This window comes from Diceros bicornis, chromosome 19 (assembly GCF_020826845.1).
Source record: "Diceros bicornis minor isolate mBicDic1 chromosome 19, mDicBic1.mat.cur, whole genome shotgun sequence".
Classification (NCBI taxonomy): Eukaryota; Metazoa; Chordata; class Mammalia; order Perissodactyla; family Rhinocerotidae; genus Diceros; species Diceros bicornis.
Genome location: NC_080758.1, coordinates 15,313,423 through 15,332,079, shown reverse-complemented (window position 1 = coordinate 15,332,079; position 18,657 = coordinate 15,313,423). Strand labels below are relative to the sequence as shown.

General features: G+C 41.2%; 1 protein-coding gene across 2 annotated transcripts in view; it reads right to left on the bottom strand.

Moving 5' to 3' along the window:
• NCOA5 (nuclear receptor coactivator 5) overlaps nucleotides 1–17,401 on the bottom strand; it is a 29,931-nt gene extending 12,530 nt beyond the window's left edge. The window contains exons 1-2 of one of the 2 annotated variants that reach the window (XM_058562579.1): nucleotides 17,292–17,401; nucleotides 5,158–5,224 (exon numbers count right to left, since the gene is read on the bottom strand). In XM_058562579.1, coding sequence (XP_058418562.1) covers nucleotides 5,158–5,195 — 38 coding nt within the window. In that variant the 5' untranslated portion in view covers nucleotides 5,196–5,224; nucleotides 17,292–17,401. The remainder of the gene's footprint in view (nucleotides 1–5,157; nucleotides 5,225–17,291) is intronic. The other variant, XM_058562580.1, reaches the window with a different exon arrangement.
• Nucleotides 17,402–18,657: the final 1,256 nt, after the last annotated feature.

Genomic DNA, 18,657 nt, shown 5'->3' with positions numbered 1-18,657 from the left:
AATGTAGAAGAGGATATCACAAAGGGGAAAAGAACCAAAAGAGTGGTGGAAGTAGGGACAGAGAAGGTGATAATTCTTTAAAACGAAAAGGCAAAAGCTTTTTTCCTTTCTCCAAAAGACTAGCAGTATGGCAGACTGCTGGTCTTCTGGAGACAAAAACAAAACAAAAAGCCCTTTAGGGTGACTTTAGGACCCAAACAAAGAACTCCCCAGAACAAAACGGCTCCTGCTGCTGGCCCCAACATGCTTCTCAAAAGAACCAGCTAACTAAAGAGTGGTGCAGTGTGAGGATTCAGAGTGCCGCAAGGACGAAGCCTGCTGAACGAGATGCTTGACCTCAGAGAAGTGGGTTAGAAGCAAGCTTCTGTAGCATAATTAGGTTCACAATATCATCCCATGGCACCAGAGGTGTTCTACTGGAGACCAAATGCCATTGTACCCTCAGGTACCAGGTCACCAGAGGCTAAAAAGAAACTAAACAATGGTTAAATAAATTTCAGCAGTGGAGTCCACAAACTGAAGGCAGGTGACAAACACTACTAAAATTCTGTTGCAAATTCCTCATCTATTCAGCAGGGGGAAGAAAAAGCCAAATGCTCCTTGCCTCAAGAGAAACACAGTCATATCATTTGGAAACATTTGAGAGGTAAGGGAGGGATGGGTGAAGGGAAAAACCATGGCTCAGATGGCAAGTGACGTGCTTCTGGTAGAACTGCTTCTCTTCCTGGGGACTAAAGGGGTTTGCAGAGCACTAGGCATTTGAGAGCCTACAGAGTAAGAACTGATAGATTATCTTGGAAGACTGATGAACTTTGAGCTTCTCTTCAGCTAGAGACTGAAACCTCAAGCTCAGGATGGTGTTCTTTAGCCTTGGCTGTACAGAAAGTCAGGGAGGAAGGTCTCTGTCCTTTTCTTCATCAGCATCTCCTTTCTGATCACTGGAGTATTTTCCTTGGGAGGGCCAGCCTTTTTTTGCTCCTGAAAAAAGTCCTTCATCAGTTCTTCGTACTTCTGTTCTGTCACAGACACTGTCCACAAATATCATTATCTAAATGGCTGGCTGCTGTGTGATGTTGATTCCCCACCACGACGGCTCCATGCTACTGCCAGAAATGGAGACAACAGACTTGTGCAGAATTTTGCCATTAGGTGCAGGTAGGATATGGGGTGCAATGAGATATCAGACCTCACAGATCCAAATTTTCTAAGTGCCCATGCTTCTCCCTAGGAAGCACGCTGATGATTTTCTCAAGCACAAATACAGCTTTTCTGTTGGTGGAGGTGGCACTTGCTGAGAACTGACGGCTCTTCTTTAAGTTTTAGTGCAGAGGTAATCACAGCCTGGAATCCTTAATTGTGAGGCCCACCTAGAGCTAGGGCTGTCTCATATCCAAGGAACAAGCAGTTATCAAAGGAATTAACACTGTGGATATGTAGAAATCATCTCTGGCCACGTTAAGAAACTTGTCTATAGCTAGGTTATTTCTGATGAACCAATCCCTGATGACTTTCACCGAAGAGGCACCAGGCCTAACATCCTTCACAAATACATGGGGAAAATTCTCTGCAGAGCTTTTGATGCAGACAAGGCAATTCTATTTGCTCTTCTTTAGGTCATGCAGCAAGGATCAGGAAATACAGAGTCTCACTTGCAGGCCACGTCTGTATAGGGTTATGCTCCAGGACCTGAGCTGCCAAGGTATTGAGCTGAAGATAGGAACTGAGAACATCTGATATACAACCAGAATAATGGTCCAGTCTTTGAAGAAGGTAAGGACTAACGTGCAGCGCCAATGCTAGACGACTTGCATGGTAACTACGCAGTGTACTCAAAGGAGTCCAACGAAGTGGTCCAAAGGTCAAATGATGAGAATTCAGGCTGAAATGTGATCTATAGCAGGGATCCCTGATGCAGAGTTCTTTGCTTGGCTGGGCCAATATTGTCAGAATTACACACTGACAGCTGGAGTCATTAGGGAGGCATATTACTGAACAGAGAGCAATGCCAGCAGAACCGTCACTTACAGAGACATTTGAAGAGGTGATAATCCTGTGAAAATTCCCAAAGATACCTAGGTGTTTTGATACTCAAGGTTAAAGTCCAGCAAAACAAGGTGTTACAAAGGTCTTGCCAGCATGCTTAAAAACAATTTTCTTATTAAAAGTAGTAACACTGAAGACACAGAGGTACAACTTAAGGGAAAAATTTGCTATAGGTACACTGGTTTTTTCCTGTGAACAATGCACTCCCTATGGCTTGGGCAAATGAAATGATTAGGGTTGCCAAATGCAGGCAGTTTGGTTGTTGTCAAAATACTGGTACATCTGGAATTACCTCAAGGCTTTGACTGGAAGTATGCACCCAAAGAGAGTGATATTCAGTGTTCACTCTCAGAGAAATAATTAGTCCCTTCCAGGCTAACCACTCACCCATCTTGCTTACTTATTGCATTTTATTTCTGCCCTACTGGTATATCTTAAGAGAGAATGCATGATCATGGCAATGATCTAAATGTTAGTGTTCTCTTTTGAACACAATGTTCAATTTATCTGGCTTTAAGGTTCTTAAATTTTTATTTTTAAAGGTAAAAAACTAAGACTCTTTGCCTAGGTTTTAGATGGGGCTCAGAACAGATTTTATTAAATGTGAACATCCCTCTTCCCTGAACCTTATTAAGCATGACTGTATGAAACTTCATCAAGTAAATAACATGCTGAGGAACCCAGTTAGGGACATATCACCAAGGGGAAGACTGATTCTTAACGGAATTTGAATTAGCCTAGCTGTCCCTCATACTGATTGTAAATAAATCAGGAAGCCACTGCCCCATCCATATCCCCAACAACCTCATTTTAGAATTTACTTCTGAAGAAGGTGATATTTTAAAAGATATATAAAAGTGACTTTATATATTTATATTTATATATCTGGTAAGGAGAACATTTTAAAAGGCCCCCGCCAATGTTGTTTGAATGCTTTTCTTTGGGGAGGCTATTAAAAAAAAAAGCATAAAGCTATTTCTTTTATTACAGATGAAATTATGGAGTTGCATTTTAGGTTGGGATGAAATTAATCTTTTTAATTTAATGCCTGGCAATGCCTACATTGGATTCCAACCAAGGGAGTCAGTTATTTCCCCTACATTGCCAATGTTTGTTGAACACCTACAATCAATTGGAAATGTTAAAAGCATTTGGTTAAGTATCATTAATGGGATGACATAAAATATTCTTCTCAATCCATAGCACAAACAGGAACTACTTTTTATTCTGCAATGTGCCCTGTCTCTTTTTTTTGCCTAAGGAAACACAGACATTACCCAGAGATCATAAGCATCTTGAGGACAACAGAGACGGGGGAGGATTTTACTAGTGGAGTCAGTGTCTCTACAGTTACCAATTCCACACTCCTCTGGTAAGCTACCTTGTTCAGAAGCACACACATTAGAGCTCCTTGGAAACTGGATACACACTATATCTCCTTTCAAGCCATTTGGTGACCACAGCTTCCAACGGGAGCTCCATATTTCTGGCCATTAGATGTAAACTCTTAGTCACCTGTATTCTATGTCTACTGGGGCAACGAGGAGCAACACAGATGGGACTGCCCAACATCTGCAGCGTGGTAGATGCAACATAAAGGAAGAAGACATTATATGGAACTGCTGAAGTTCTAGAGGATTCATTTATGTTCTTCAGGATACTCACACATACACACAAAATCAATCAATATAGCATTTACCTGCAAGCTGCAGGCATTCCTTACAGGGTTAAGGAGAACAGACAGAGTACAAATATATATGTTCACTTCTGCAGTGAAATCAATGGATGGCCAGGGCATCCACCTGACAGCTGTAGTGTAGCTGAAGTTGTGGTGTCAGATTCAACTCCTCTGTGTAGGCAGAGTGCTCAAAGAATCCAACTGACATCAGCAGCATTATTTTCCCCCAAGGGTCTGCTTGAACTCTGCAAAGTTGATGTGTGTTATCTATTGATGGTAGGTTAGAAAATACTCTTCACCTCCAAGTAGGGGTATATACACCAAACATACAGCAGTCATTCTTTTCAATAAGTAGGTAACAAAATATAGATGTTTTTGTCCCAAAGCAGGACAGCTGTATGTTATGTGTAAGTGCTCAGTTAGTTGGGTACATCCCCAGGTGATCTGTGGAGTTACGAGTACAGACTAGGATTCATTGTACTCAGCAGTGTTCAGTTCACTGTAGGAAATGCAGTTTACAGCTGTACTTTAGGTATGTAGTTTACTGTGGAAAATTGGCATTTTTATTTAGGGGCAAAGGCAAAATCCATACTGAATATCTGCTTGGGCCCTGAAGAGACACCAGATATGAAATATATCACATCTGTCCGGGTTTCACACAAAACTGCACACACTGCATCCACTTGTGTGCTGTTATGGGGCGGACACTTTGGATACAACATACTCATCTTTGGTGTAAATGGTAACATTAATAAGGCTCTTCTTTGAGAGAAGAGGCCAATTTAACGCATATCTTGAGGGTACACATCAGGACTATCTCTTTTGTATACACTGGAAGGAAGAATATATTGGGGAAATGTCTTTTATTTCCCAGAAAGCTAAGAAAAAGGGAGACTTTAGAGAGGTGGAGTGTTTTTGCCCTTTTTATTTCCCCTCAATAGGTAACCCAAGCATGCGAGCAAACAGGGGATCTGCAGCACAGGCACAGCAGCAATCTCTCAAGCAGCACTTCCCGTAAACCTGGGTTAACATCTGGACCGGCAGCCATTTGGAATGAAGAGTCGAATCTCTGCTGCCCGCTGCAGTGCAGCATGGCACACACCAACGACCCTGGGGCACTCCTCCTGCTGTGGAGGCTCCCACTGACACGTGAGCTGGGGACAGACAGAGGTTTATCCTCTTCCAATCGCCTGCAACTCATGCTGCAAGCTGAACTTGCTGGGTTTGCCACCGAAAACACAAAGCTTCCTCTGCATCTCCTGATGTATGTTTAAAAAAAGCAGCAAGGCCCTTCACACAAGGTTCATGTTCTTAATTGTTTGCTTGAGCGTTTCTGATTTGTTGGGGGGAAGAAAAGACCCTTGATGTGCGAAGTTGGGCTTAACTCCCCAGAGCCCAACTCTCCCAAGGTAACTCACTGCTTCAGGGTACTTTACCTTCGTGTGGGACTGGGTCTTGATGGAGCCGTATTCATATTTCTTCTTTCCGCTGCCTTATTAATATCTGAAAAGAATAATCAACCCATCTGTTCAATGCTACGGAATAAAAACAAGATCATCAGCACATTTCAAATGAAAGCAACAACAAAAAAAACTACAATGACAAGCAGATGGTGTAAGAAAATCCATTCAGCAGATACACTGTCACTTGGGCAATTTTTATTAAGTTACAGCAGTATAGTGTCATGGCTTGGTAAGGAATGTCCTTCAGTTTTCTAGCTAACACCTAATTTGTGTAAAACTGATTATATCAATGCTTTAACACTTTGCCAAGCCCTAAACCTAACACCTGCCCCCTCCAAAAGGGGGAAACTAAACCCTTGGAGAGCCAGCTGAAAGATTCTTTTTTGAGGGGAAGAGAGAAGGATAAAGATAAGAAGAGAGAGAGTTTAAAAAAGAAAAAGAGCAAAGGCAAATAATCCCATTTTATGTTACAAAGAATAGTTGGACTCTGTTGTCTTAAAACTTCCAATATTCCATGAGGTAGGGCCTCCTTTTGTGCCTTGTGTTGTATTCCATTGGATAGAATCTTCCAGAATGAGACATAGGAAAGAAATTAATTTTTTTTCTAAACAAAGTATATGATATGTTAACATCTATAACCCTCATAGATAGGTACCTAAGAATAAGAATAGGCATTTGGTATAGAAGGGTTAGGTAATAAAACACTCCTCATAACAAGTTTCCATTAGAGAAGGCTGGTATACACAACTAGATAAGGGAGAACAGTGCAATCACATACACTTATAGAAAAGCCAATTTGTGCAGTTAAAACCTGCTTGCTAAAAACAAAACAAACTCGCTTTGCAAAAATTGAAGTGAATAATAAAAACACTATGTATAAGTAAGAATTGATGAAGTATCTAAAGAAATGTACCAATCTATGCCCAAAGATAACACTTGACAATGTTTATGACTTAAAGATAAATAAATGCATTAAAAATTTCATACATTAGTTGAATGAAGAAATAAAACTGCTTCCTGATGCAGTGTAGTTTTGTTCCCATTGTTCCATATTAAGCAATTAATAGTGTATCTAATGACATTAAATGGTATTAAGCACTCACATAATTAAGTGCTTTGAAACAGTAATTATGTATTTTAAAAATTCCAACCAGACTCCTATCATGTGAAAGACCACAGTAATAACAGAAAAGCTTAACAGGTTTGGTACAGACTTTACCCTGCTATGTTGTCAACTTTTGAGTTCCTGTTCAAGTGAGAATGATCTTCAATTCCATTTTAAGTCAGAAGTCCCTCTCTATTATGCCTAAGAGAAGACTGGCTTTTGACAAAAGTCAAAAGGTAACATAAATTTAAAAAGTTAGAGAAGTATATTCTACCTAAATTGCCTCTTACCTTTCCCTCTCTTTTTTTTTTTTTTTGTGAGGAAGATTAGCCCTGAGCTAACATCCATGCCAATCCTCCTCTGTTGCTGAGGAAGACTGGCCCTGAGCTAACATCCGTGCCGATCTTCCTCCACTGTATGTGGGATGCTGCCACAGCATGGCCTGACAAGCAGCGTGTCAGTACGCATCCAGGCTCCAAACCCGGGCTGCCAGCAGTGGAGTGCGTGCACTTAACCGCTACTCCACGGGGCCGGCCCAATCCCTCTCTTTTTACAAAATCAGAAAATATTTTTTATATAGGACTTGGCCAGTAATATCTGACCATGGCTTTGGTACAGCACATGGCACTTTCACAATTTATAACTCTTAAAGTTCACTAACATCTGAATTACATATTATATAATGATAGTCCTTATAGGGACTATCTAGTTCTTTTATATGCAACTGTGGAGAACATCAGTTCAGGTTAGAAGGGCCTACTGACTTAGTCTGCTCACTGCTTTCTAATACACGGTGACTATGATTCAGGAAGAAATGCAATGTCTTTGATTATTTAAGTATTTTCAAAGTATCTTTGGAATACACTGGGGATGGTGGTGGTGCAAAGATTTATTTTAAATAAGTACCCTATCTCCCAGCAGGATTCCATATATTAATACATGGTCATGTGAATAAAGAAAACTCATCTCAACATTGACTTGACCTGGCAAACATTTAGGTCAGCGTAAAGAATATATGGTACTACTTTAATTGGTAAGTTTCTATTAATGCTATATAATTTTCCCTCATCATATGAAAAGGATTATTTACATTGTATAATTATATCCAGTTCTGTGAGTGCCTACATATAGGACTGGGGAGACCAAAGTAGTCATGTATTATATACCTTTGGGGCAAAACTGGTTCCAGTTAGAAGAAGATAAATATTTTACTTTGAAGTTGTTGAAATTTTTTTGCAATTATTTGAAAGGTTATTTAAAAATTCAAGATATCTTCAAACCATTTTGATTGTAATTTGCCTCCTATTATCTATTTGCATTGAGTAGTCCAAAGCAATTATATTTGGATGGTGTGACTTAACGTGTCTTCTGCAAAAAGAACTGTCAGATCATTTTCTTAATTTGGGGGGTAGCAAACTTTTAGTGTGGTATGTCAAGTGTTTGTTTATTTGCCCCATTTAAGAGTTCCTCAAATATCCATCTTGGTGAGATTCAGAAATTGTGTGTGTGTGAGAGGAAGACTGGCCCTGAGCTAACATCTGTTGCCAATCCTCTTTTTTCTAAGCAAGATTGGCCCTGGGCTAACATCCGTGCCCATCTTCCTCTACTTTATATGTGGGATTCCTGCCACAGCATGGCTTGATAAGCGGGGCATAGGTCCGTGCCCGAGATCTGAACCTGCGAACCCCGGGCTGCCGAAACGGAGTCCGAGAACTTAACCACTACACCACGGGGTAGGCCCCAGAGACCTGGAAATTTTTGATAGTCTCATTGCTATCCAAGAGGACTGCTCATGTTAGGGTAGTATTGGAGGGGTTTTCAGTGAGAGTTATGAAAACAAAACTATCACCACCACCAATCCCCATATACAAAAAATCCTAACATATGTCACACAGAACTTTTGAAAAACCTATGAGTTTAGAAACACAGGAAGAAGAGAGAAGCTACCAAAAGCACAAACAACTTCAGGGAGCTTATCACAGTATAGCAAAGATTTAAAGAGTCAAGGTAAAAAACTTTGCCCCATCCCAATTTTTTGTCACACAATTTGAAAACCCATCAATTGTTGTTTGGAGGTCCACCTGAACAAGTTTCTCTTTGAAAATGCAAATACTGGGACCGGTAAAGGGGGCTTTTGTATTAATTAGTTGAATCAGATTTTCTTCCTAACTCCTTACAAAGATATATAATCCACACCAAGGAAAGAGAAATAATGTTAATGTAAAGGAAAAGGGAAAAAAAGATGGAAAGACAATTTGGGGACCTTTCTAGACATTACGTAGGGAACCAAAATTGGAGAGAATTTAATGAAAAAGAGGGCAGTGGCAACTTAGGAGTCTCCAAGGAGAGGTGGAATGCCTCCTCTGCATAGAAAAGATAAGAAATGGTTCTTCTTTCTCCTCCTGTTATATCTTATCCTGGTCAAATGCCTTAAGACCAAAAGTCAGTCAGTCTCTTAGTGTCTCTTCCACCTCAGCTTGGTGGGTACTTCTATACTTTAATTACATTAGCAATGTGAATGCCATTCAATATCACCATCACCACCTCGTGCTTAACCTTGGCCTGAATATCTATAATTTCCAACTGGTCTTCTGAAAACAGTTAAAAGCACTTCTCAGGAAAGGATTTTCAGACCAAAAATTGCACCAACTGAAGAGATTGGCATAAAAGGAAAAAAACCAGAAAAAAAATCCAGAAAACATGATGTTACGCAGGAAGTGGCAGAGCTGTTGTAAATCACAAAACAACGGGGTTAAGGACTCCCAAAGAAAGACACAATGCTTAATCTACAATTTTACTTTAGACTAACTAATATGTCAGACAGAGTTTACACAATGATCCTGGGATAATGCTATAAATAAAAATGCATGTTTCATTCATTGTACCAAGAACTGCGTTGCTCTATTTTTTAATTGTACCATCATAAAACAACTCTTTTCACCTTAAAATCAATTTTTATACTTCACGGGCTATCGCAATAGAAAATAACGAGAATTACTCTAAACAAGTGCAGTATGAACCACAGCACTTAGTGACAGGCCCACCACTGGCTGCTGAAAGAATCCAGAAACCTATACAATTTCAGTAAGTGATTACAAATGAAATAAAACTCCCCAAAAGGCTTATCTGAAAATCAACTAACAATCAGGAATTACTAATTGGAAACAAATGATGATAAAGATAATGCCCCTTGGAAACCACACTGATGAGACAGCAGATATCAATATACAACTCTCCAAACTGGGAGGGGAAAGGACAGGACTTCTCATTTAAACCATATTTATGAAGATGACTTTGATGGTATACTGTAACTCAGGGATATTTTAACGAGTTACACTGTAATGAGTCAGGGGTAAGAGAACGCTCTGCTTGCTGTTTCTTTCTTTCTTTTTTTTTTGTGAGGAAGATCAGCCCTGAGCTAACATCCATGCTAATCCTCCTCTTTTTGCTGAGGAAGACTGGCTCTGAGCTAACATCTATTGCCAATTCTCCTTTTTTTTCCCCCCAAAGCCCCAGTAGATAGTTGTATGTCATAGCTGCACCTCCTTCTAGTTGCTGTATGTGGGACGTGGCCTCAGTATGGCCGGAGAAGCAGTGCGTCGGGGTGCGCCCGGGGTTCTGAACCCGGGCCGCCAGTAGCCAAGCGCGCGCACTTAACTGCTAAGCCATAGGGCCGGCCCCATCTGCTTGCTGTTTCTAAATCAACCTTTTAAGCTCACTTTGAAAACTATGCATTCCCTCATATTTGATTATCTCCTTCATTCTCTAATTAAAATAATTATTATATCTTTAACTGTATTCAAATATTATTCCTGGGAACAGGAATGGGGGAAACAATGAAAACCTATATTTACAGAATGCTTACTCTATCCCAGAGCCTGTACTAAGAACATTATGTGCATTATCTCATTCAATCCTTTCTACAACTCTTGGACTTAAGTACTATTATGATCTCTATTTTGTGAATGAGGAAATTTGAAGTTTAGAGAAATTAGGTGACTTATCTGAGGTCACAAGATGATCAAGAGGCAGGGCTAGAACTCAAACCCAGGTCTGTCTGACGCCGAAGTGCTTAAACAGTATGCTCTGCTGCCTCCATAACAGGGAGCTGAAAGACATGGTTTCCACTTGGAACACTCTTGCTAGGACCTCCCAATCAAATGCTGATGGAACGCGAAAAGCCTCAGTCTATGTTAGTCACCCCAATGTTTAAGTGCCCCAAACACTCAATAGAGTAGGACCTAGCTATTTAGTTACCATTTCAATTTCTATCACCTCAAACTACAGTGTTTCTGGCTTATGCTACTGACATTCTCTTCACCTCAACTCTTCAGACACAAATTCTCCATCAACATGTAATGTCTTGCCCTTTTTACTTCTTTTGAGGAAAAAGCACTTGGCTTGGATCAGCAAATCTGAGTTTTAGACCTACTTTGGGGGGGAATTTAGTCAAGTCACTTGAACTCTCTGAACCTGATAAAACGGATATTCTGTGTTAGTTATGTTGATTCAAAGAAGAATATCAGCTAAAAGAAAAAAACACCTATTTGGATTCACAAGGGTTGAGCTAATCTAGACTAGTAAAAAAGTCTGAGCTACAAAAAATTTAAATTACAAGTGTATTCAAGATGGTAAAATTTCAACTAAACTGTACAAGTAGAGATCCTTAGAGACCTAAATTAATAAATATGAAAAGGACAGTTTATAATCAATACACCAAATGCTTCTGTGTGTACTATGTGTCGCACTCTGTACTAGGCCTTAGACATATGGAAATAACAAGGCTAAAGTCTGTGCCTTAAAGGAGTTCACTGTTTAATAAAAGAGAGAGCCACATGTACACAGATCATCACAATATAATCTAAAGTGGGATTATGGCAGAGATAATGAAGGCCTAACTTTGTGTATGTGTGTGGCAGGGGAGAGGAATAAGACAGACAGGAGACTGGGAAGAATGGGGGGCAGACGGAAGGTGGAGGAAGCAGGGAAGTTCTAAAAGTAACATTTAAACTGAGTCTTGAAGGATGAGTAGGAGTTTACCAGAAAAGAGGTCATTCCAGCACATGTAAAAGTAAAGGAATGGTGTGAAAGACATAATAAGTTAGAAATACTATAGGAAGTTTAGTGTAGGGAATGGGGGGATAAGAGGAGGAAAAGAGAGAGGAATTATAGATGCAAGCCAGAGTTAGACTAGATAAAAAAAAAAAACTTTGCTATGGAAAAGGAAGAAATTGGTCCTAAGAGGGCCTGTAGGAGGCTATGAAATGAATTACCACAGAGTTTCAGTGAAGCCAAATTAATGAAGGCATACTGTATGTATATTAGCCAAAAAAGGAGGCAGAGCATATTTAAACCTAAGACATTCAAAATATTGCCCATTTTAGAAATGCTCTTCAAGGATCACTAGTTTGATACTGAAGGAAACAGATGGAAGAAAAATATTTAAGAGGTTATGATTTTACCTTTAACAAAGGGATATAAAATGAACTGATGGCCAGAGGAGTCAGTAATTAATAGCCAACAATCTACTAGTTCAATTCACTGTTCAGGAAGAAATAGACAACAAACCATCCTTCCTTACTTTTTTTCCTAATATCTTTCTAAAAAAATTTGTAGTACAAAACATGTAACATACAATTTATATAATCTTAACCATTTTTAAGTGCACAGTTCAGTAAAGTATATTCACACTGTTGTGCAACAGATCTCCAGAACTTTTTCATCTTGCAAAACTAAAACTCTATACCCATTAAATAACTCCCCATTCCCCCTCCCTATTTATAGATACATATTTTTTTCATTCTCCAAAACATTTCTTTAATGAAGATATATCAGCACCACCTGAGAATATGGTTAAAAATCAGACTCCCAGGCTCAGTCTCAAACTTAGAATCTGAGGATGAAGCCTAGGAATCTGTATTTTAACAAGTTTCTCAGGTGATTCTCAGCAGGTATTTGGGAACCACTATTCTATTATCTATTTATCCCTTTAGCTTATACATAACATATACATAGGTCCTCCATTTAGAAACCTCTCTAAACTCCTATGTTCAAGGGGAAATAACTCATAATCTGTTACAAAGAAAGTGTCATGACAACGGCTAAAATGTGTAAAAAAAAAATCCCTGAAAACAGTACAGGAAGTATAATCACATGGCTACCTCCAAAGGAAATGGAATCATCAACCCAAGTTTCCATAATGCTAAAGGTAATAATAATAATATCCAAGTATAAGGTCAGTGCCCCCTCTCCAAGGAGGACTATGCAGTCTACCACTTCTCCTCAATTTCAGGTGATTGTTTAAAAAGAATTCTGAAAATTTAAGCTTCTTTTTCGAATTACCTAGTTATAAAATAGCAGGAAAAACATTAACCACTGAGCTTGCCACTTTCTGATAGCATGTTATCCACTTCTTTGGCTAATAAAGGGCAAACTGTCAACTAAAGTTCTCTCAAAATTTTGCAAACTAGAGCTGTCAGTATTGTTCTGCTGGCAGGGGCTAGATTACCTGTTTCTTTTGAGGCATTTTGTTTTCATATCTAAATGCAACTCTTTGCAAAAAGAGAAAAATGGCCACACTGACAATTTCACATCCATACCACTAAAAGCAAAGTGGAGCATAGCTAAAGTTAATAAGCAGACCATGGAATCTTGGTAGGTTTGCTTTCTTTGTTCTCAAGAAGGTGAAAGCATCCTGGTGATGTGAATGGAAGGAATTAAAATATTGAGAACTCCACAGATATTCTAACTATTCCCACTACCTCCAGCTCAAGCTATAAAGCCCCAAACACTTTATAGTTAAATTAAGGTCTTGCTTAAAATGAATCCATTAATGTAAACCCAACCATAAACCCAAGTTGTCAATTCCTATTAGTAATCTGGGATATGAATAGTTTAGTACTAGAATTTGCTTCAACCTTCTATTTCTAGTGAAAACTCATTTTCTAAAGTCCTAAATCAAGGGTCCTCAAAACTTTTTTTTTTTTTTGATGAGGAAGATTGGCCCTGAGCTAACAACTGTGCCCATCTTCCTCTATTTTGTATGTAGGATGCTGCCACAGCATGGCTTGATGAGCAGTGTGTATGTCCACACCCAGGATCCGAACCCGCAAACCCTGGGCCTCCAAAGTGGAGCGTGCAAACTTAACAAATATGCCACCGGCTGGCCCCAAAGGGTCCTCAGAACTTTAATGTACATAAAAACTGCAGGGGTGGTTTCTGAAAAGGCAGATTCTCTAGCCCCCACCTCCAGAGACCAGTTAGTTGGGAGTGGGGGGTGGGGAGCTGCACTCAAGGATCTATATTTCCAACCAGCTGGTCTAGTGACTCTGATGCTGTCCTAATGTAAGCTTCCCAAAGGCTGCAAAAGGTTCAGTTATATGTTTATAATCCTAAACTTTAAAACTGAATGAAAATCATGTTTTTCCTATTTTTTTCCTTTTGGATATCAAAAATAATTTCTGAAGAGAGATTAAAAACAAACTTGTATCATCTCTGATCCTAAATACATGTTATTACTATCTCAATCTCCAATTGCATAATTAAGTATACTCATTTAAATCCAAATTACTTATAATTCAAAGTTCTCCAAAACTTGCCCACTAGCTGTAGGATCAACCTAATCTTCAGTAATTCAATCATTCCAGATCCAAACCAGGGGACCACTCAAGGTATTTTACAGAGCTAAAGTTGTACAACACTTTGCTTTATAACTGTTCTCCAATGCAACTTAAGTTGCCCTGATCCTTGCCTAAAGTCACCAGTCTTTATATAGGTCAACAATAATGTTGTTTTGAACATGAAATAAAAGAAAAAGAGCCTTATGGTTTGGAAAAGTTCTGATTCTTTGAGGGGAATTATTTTCTAAACACACAAGCATTTGGTCCAGTTGACCTACTATCTCTTATTTTTTTAGTGATAGGATAAAGAATGAAAATGACCATCCCTATAAATATTCATATCTGGTGGCAATAAAACCACCATTTAAAAAGCAGCAGGCATGCTGGTATTATATATTTAGCTGTCAGTATACTTCATATTTCCCTAATGTGCTGTTGCTTCCAACAGTGGCCTTACCCTGATCCTTTCATTAATGCCTCTCATTAATGAGAGTAACATAGAGGGTAATTTTGTTGGTTACTGCCCTTTTAACTTCTTGATAGTATACTTTAACTCTGCCTAAGCCGAACAGTCTATAGACAAATATGTATGCTGTGCCAAATCTTTTGGCACAAAAAAGCTGCCTGAGCTTTAAAAGCTCTTGTCTCAAAGACACATGGTAATTACTAGTAAACCACAAGGTACAGAGAGGAACAAGAGTGCAGCAGAAAGAGTGATCAGTTTTGGGTAACACTAGTACCTCAAGTTGTTCATGGGAGGACAGTGACAGAAATGCATCATGATATCTTCCTGTCTCGGACATCTACATCACACATGTTTAGCATGTTAAAGCCTCTGAGAAATTCTGGAGTAAGGACACCAATTTACCTCAACATTTCCCAATTTTTGCTTGACCATGAAATCTTTTATCTTCAATAACAGCTTGAATATGTTCCACTAAATATGTGATTTGGGCAAGAAATCTAACCTCTCTGAGCCATTGTTACCTCACATGCAAACAAGATATAATAATAATACTGGTCTATCTACCTCACAAGATGATTAGCAGGAGCAAATGAGTTGGTATTTGTAAAGCTGCTTTGTAACCCGTGTGGACTGCCGGTTGTATGTTATCATCATCCCTAAGAGCAATAGTGAGTATAGGAAGAGATGTTTCATTCTTCAAGTAGGGAATCAAAAACAAAGAAACAATGTAAACTAAAGGGAATAAAATATCAAATAGATTTCCTCCAAAGGTTTTCATTCTTAAAAGCACAAATGAATTCCAATAATTCCCACAGTAGTAACAAGCGATACAAACGCAGTGCCATCTACAGGTCACAGAGACAGAACGCTTGCAATGGTTATTTAAAATGAAGTTTCAAACCATCAGGCACTCTTTCTCATCAGACTTCTAACGCCTTTCCAAAAGATGTTTATTCTTAGCATTTGAGCACTGGTAGATGAGGTTCCATATGCTGAAGTTCAGAAAGTGACTTGAGTAAAAAGAAATTCTCATTTCTTCTCTACACAGGACCGTAGCTTAGAAATGTGAAGAAAATCACCTTTGCCTTATGTAAGTTCTACATTGTGCTCATTCAAAAGTAACCCCAAGGAATGTGGATTTTTTTTTACATAGGCTTTGAGGAAAAAACTCTTGAATGGCTTGAGCTAACTTTTCTGAGTTTCCTTTCGATGAATTAAAGTAAATCTGCTCCCTCACACACAAACAGAACTTATGAATAGACTACCAACAGAACAGACTGTTAACTTATAAGTTTATCTGTCAACGCCTCCTCTAAACCTGTGGTGTTCACAGGCACGCGACATGGAGCAACCTGCACCTAAATTCCTTCCACTGGGCCTTGCAATATGGTTTCTCCAGTACATTGTATAAGGAAAATCACTGCTTCCATGTTTTAGGTGAAAAGACTGTCAGAGTTTTCAAAGAATATGTGGAAGGTGACAGACGAGCTACAAGAAAGGCAAAGAAACCAGAATGAAGAAAGAAACTGATGTTAACAGCCAAGTGATCTCCAATACCCACAATGCAAAGCTTGGGCTTTACTGGTTCGAAAACGTCCACACGAAAGTTAGTTTTGACACTCAGACTGACTCACGCAGAAAACATTAAACCTAGAGTTGTCAAAAACCAAAACTGCTCCATCGGCGTTGGCAGAATCATCTCTTTTAAACTGCGGGGTGGCTACCACAAGGCTGCAGGGAAACCGAGGAGGCACACCAGGTGCGCTTGAGCAGACAGACAGTTCCTGCAGTTCCCTGAGACTACCACTTGCACGTCAATAACAAGAACACTTTACAACGACACAGCTTATATTTTTAATTACCATCCCCGAAGACCCTGGGGCATTTCATGGAATCTGCTATGCCTCAGGGACGGGGCAACCTCTGTGCACAGAGCTAAAGCCAGAAGACCACAGTGAACCCCATACTCATGGGGCAGCGTTTCCCAAAGCGTGGAACGCACAATAATTTCAGGAGGAACGAGGACGCGCGGTTTATTTTAATTGATAGGTATTTATTTTTTTTATGAGTATTAGAAAAATAACTGGCTTTCCATTATACGGTTTGTGGTTTACGTTTCCACCTTAAACAAACATATTTAAGAAAAAAAGAGAGTCAGTTTAAAGAAAAAAAATTAACATTTGGTAAATGGCAGTACAGATGGTACACGGACGTAAAGGTGCAACGCGAGAGACTCAAATTTGGGGAACGCCGTGCTAAAAAAACGCCCCAGGCGGGATGTCTGGGCGCGGGAAGCGCCCTGGGTCCGGAGACGGGAGAGCCAGCAGGTTGGGGCGCTGTCTCCGTCGCCAGTTTCCGGAGTAACCTGGGGCACGGCTCCTTCTCCCGTTCTCCGGGCCCGGGGTCGCGTTATAAACGGGTGGGGGAGTCACATGACGAGGAGACGTCTCGAGGATGCTGTCAAGGGGCCGCGAGGGGACGGCGCTCGGTTCGCGCACGGCGCCGCACGCCCGGGAGGCGGGCCGCCTCAGCCCGGGTTCGAATCCCGACTGCGCCAGCGACTCGCTGAGGACCCGCGGGCGAGCGACGTCACCGTTTCGAGAAGGGGGCGCGGGGTGTGCAGCCCCACCCTACAAGAAGGCTATCCCCGGCGGTGCGCGCACAGACAGGCGGCCGCAGCGCCCGAGCCCATCACCGGCCGCCCCGGCTGGCCGCGCCTGGGCCGGACGGGCGCCAGCGGAGGCCGCGCCCCGCACCGGGCATGCGCAGCCCCGCGCGCACCCGGAGACGAGCCGAGGCCGCGGCCGCGCGTCCAGCGGGCCCTCCCGCCTCAGCCTCCCCATCCGGCCCGGGCCCCTCAACCGCCTGCCCGTCAGCCCCGCGCCTCGGCGGACGGCCACCGCTTCCCGGCACTCACCGCTACCAGCGCGGCGGGCTCCCGGCCGCTCCTTCGCCTCAGGCCCGCCGCTGCCGCCTCCGCCTCAGCCCACCTGCCCGCCACAGGACAAAGGCGCCACCAACCGACCGGCGCGGGCACGAGGCAATGGCGGCCGGGGCGGGGAGTGGGGGGCAGAGGGCGCGCACGCAGCGGCAGGCGCGGCAATGTCGCAAGAGCATGCGGGTTTACGGCAGGGCTGAGTTGGGGCGTCCATCTCCTTAGCAATGAGGGCGGGGAAGCGGGTCTCCGGCGGCGGTTGAGAACGCGAGGGGTTGCTTAGTAACGGCGTCCCTGGCTGAGGATGGTTGCCAGGCCTGGTCCCCGCGCCCCAAAGAGCTTCGCCTTTCTTCTCATTTTCGGAGCGCCTTCCTTCCTCTTTAACTGTGGAAATAGATTATTGAAATCCTAAAATATTTTGATTTAGTCTTGCATAAAGCTAAAGAAAACCCAAAACACCTATCGATGTGTGTGTTGGAGAATAGTATATATATTCCTGTAACCTCAGGATCACAAGGAACAAAGAAAGCAAAGAGGTAGAGAAAATGTTTTATTCAAATTTACATTTAAATAGGCTGTGTACCCTATTAGTGTCACTGACGAGAGGCAAAAGGCTTCTGGTGATATAGGCACAGGTTCTTCTTGAGTTCTTTCTTCCTGGAATATTCATTCAATGTCAAAAATAAATTTCCCAGGATGTAACTGTTGACCGTGAAGCATGTAAAATGTTGTACGTATTGTTCGTTTAATCTACAGGATATATTTGTCACAAGGAATGGAATTTGCTCACGCAATTGTAAATACACTCTATTAATCACGGTTATCGCTATAGGAATCAGGTAGGCTCTTTTATTAGTTAGGAAATGCCTCCGATCCCATGGGGTCTAGTTTTTCTCCTTGTGAGTAGTGCATGCCAAGTAAAATGGTGGCTGTGGAATTTGAGCACCATGGGAAGTCAGATTTCTTTGACACACACTCATATGCTCACTCCTTCACTCATTTACTCACCGAATGTTTATTATATACCTACGAGGTGGCTGTCTGGTTTTTTATACACCTACTTGCTAGGCACCATCATGAACAAGTGTAGACCCATCTCTGCTATCTTGGAGATTACTGTCTAGTGGAGAGAACTGGGCGAATAATCACACTTGAGTGTGTAATTGCAAACAGGTAAATACTTGAGGAAAGAAACAGGGATGCACTCTCCGGTCTTGTTTTTTCCTTGGGAATAGGGCAGGATATGTTCAATGCTTCTGAGCAGATACACTTGGCCTTCAGATCCTTACCATAATTCATCATGGCACCTGGGAAAATGGAAGCTGGGTGGTTTTTCCTGTCTCTGCTG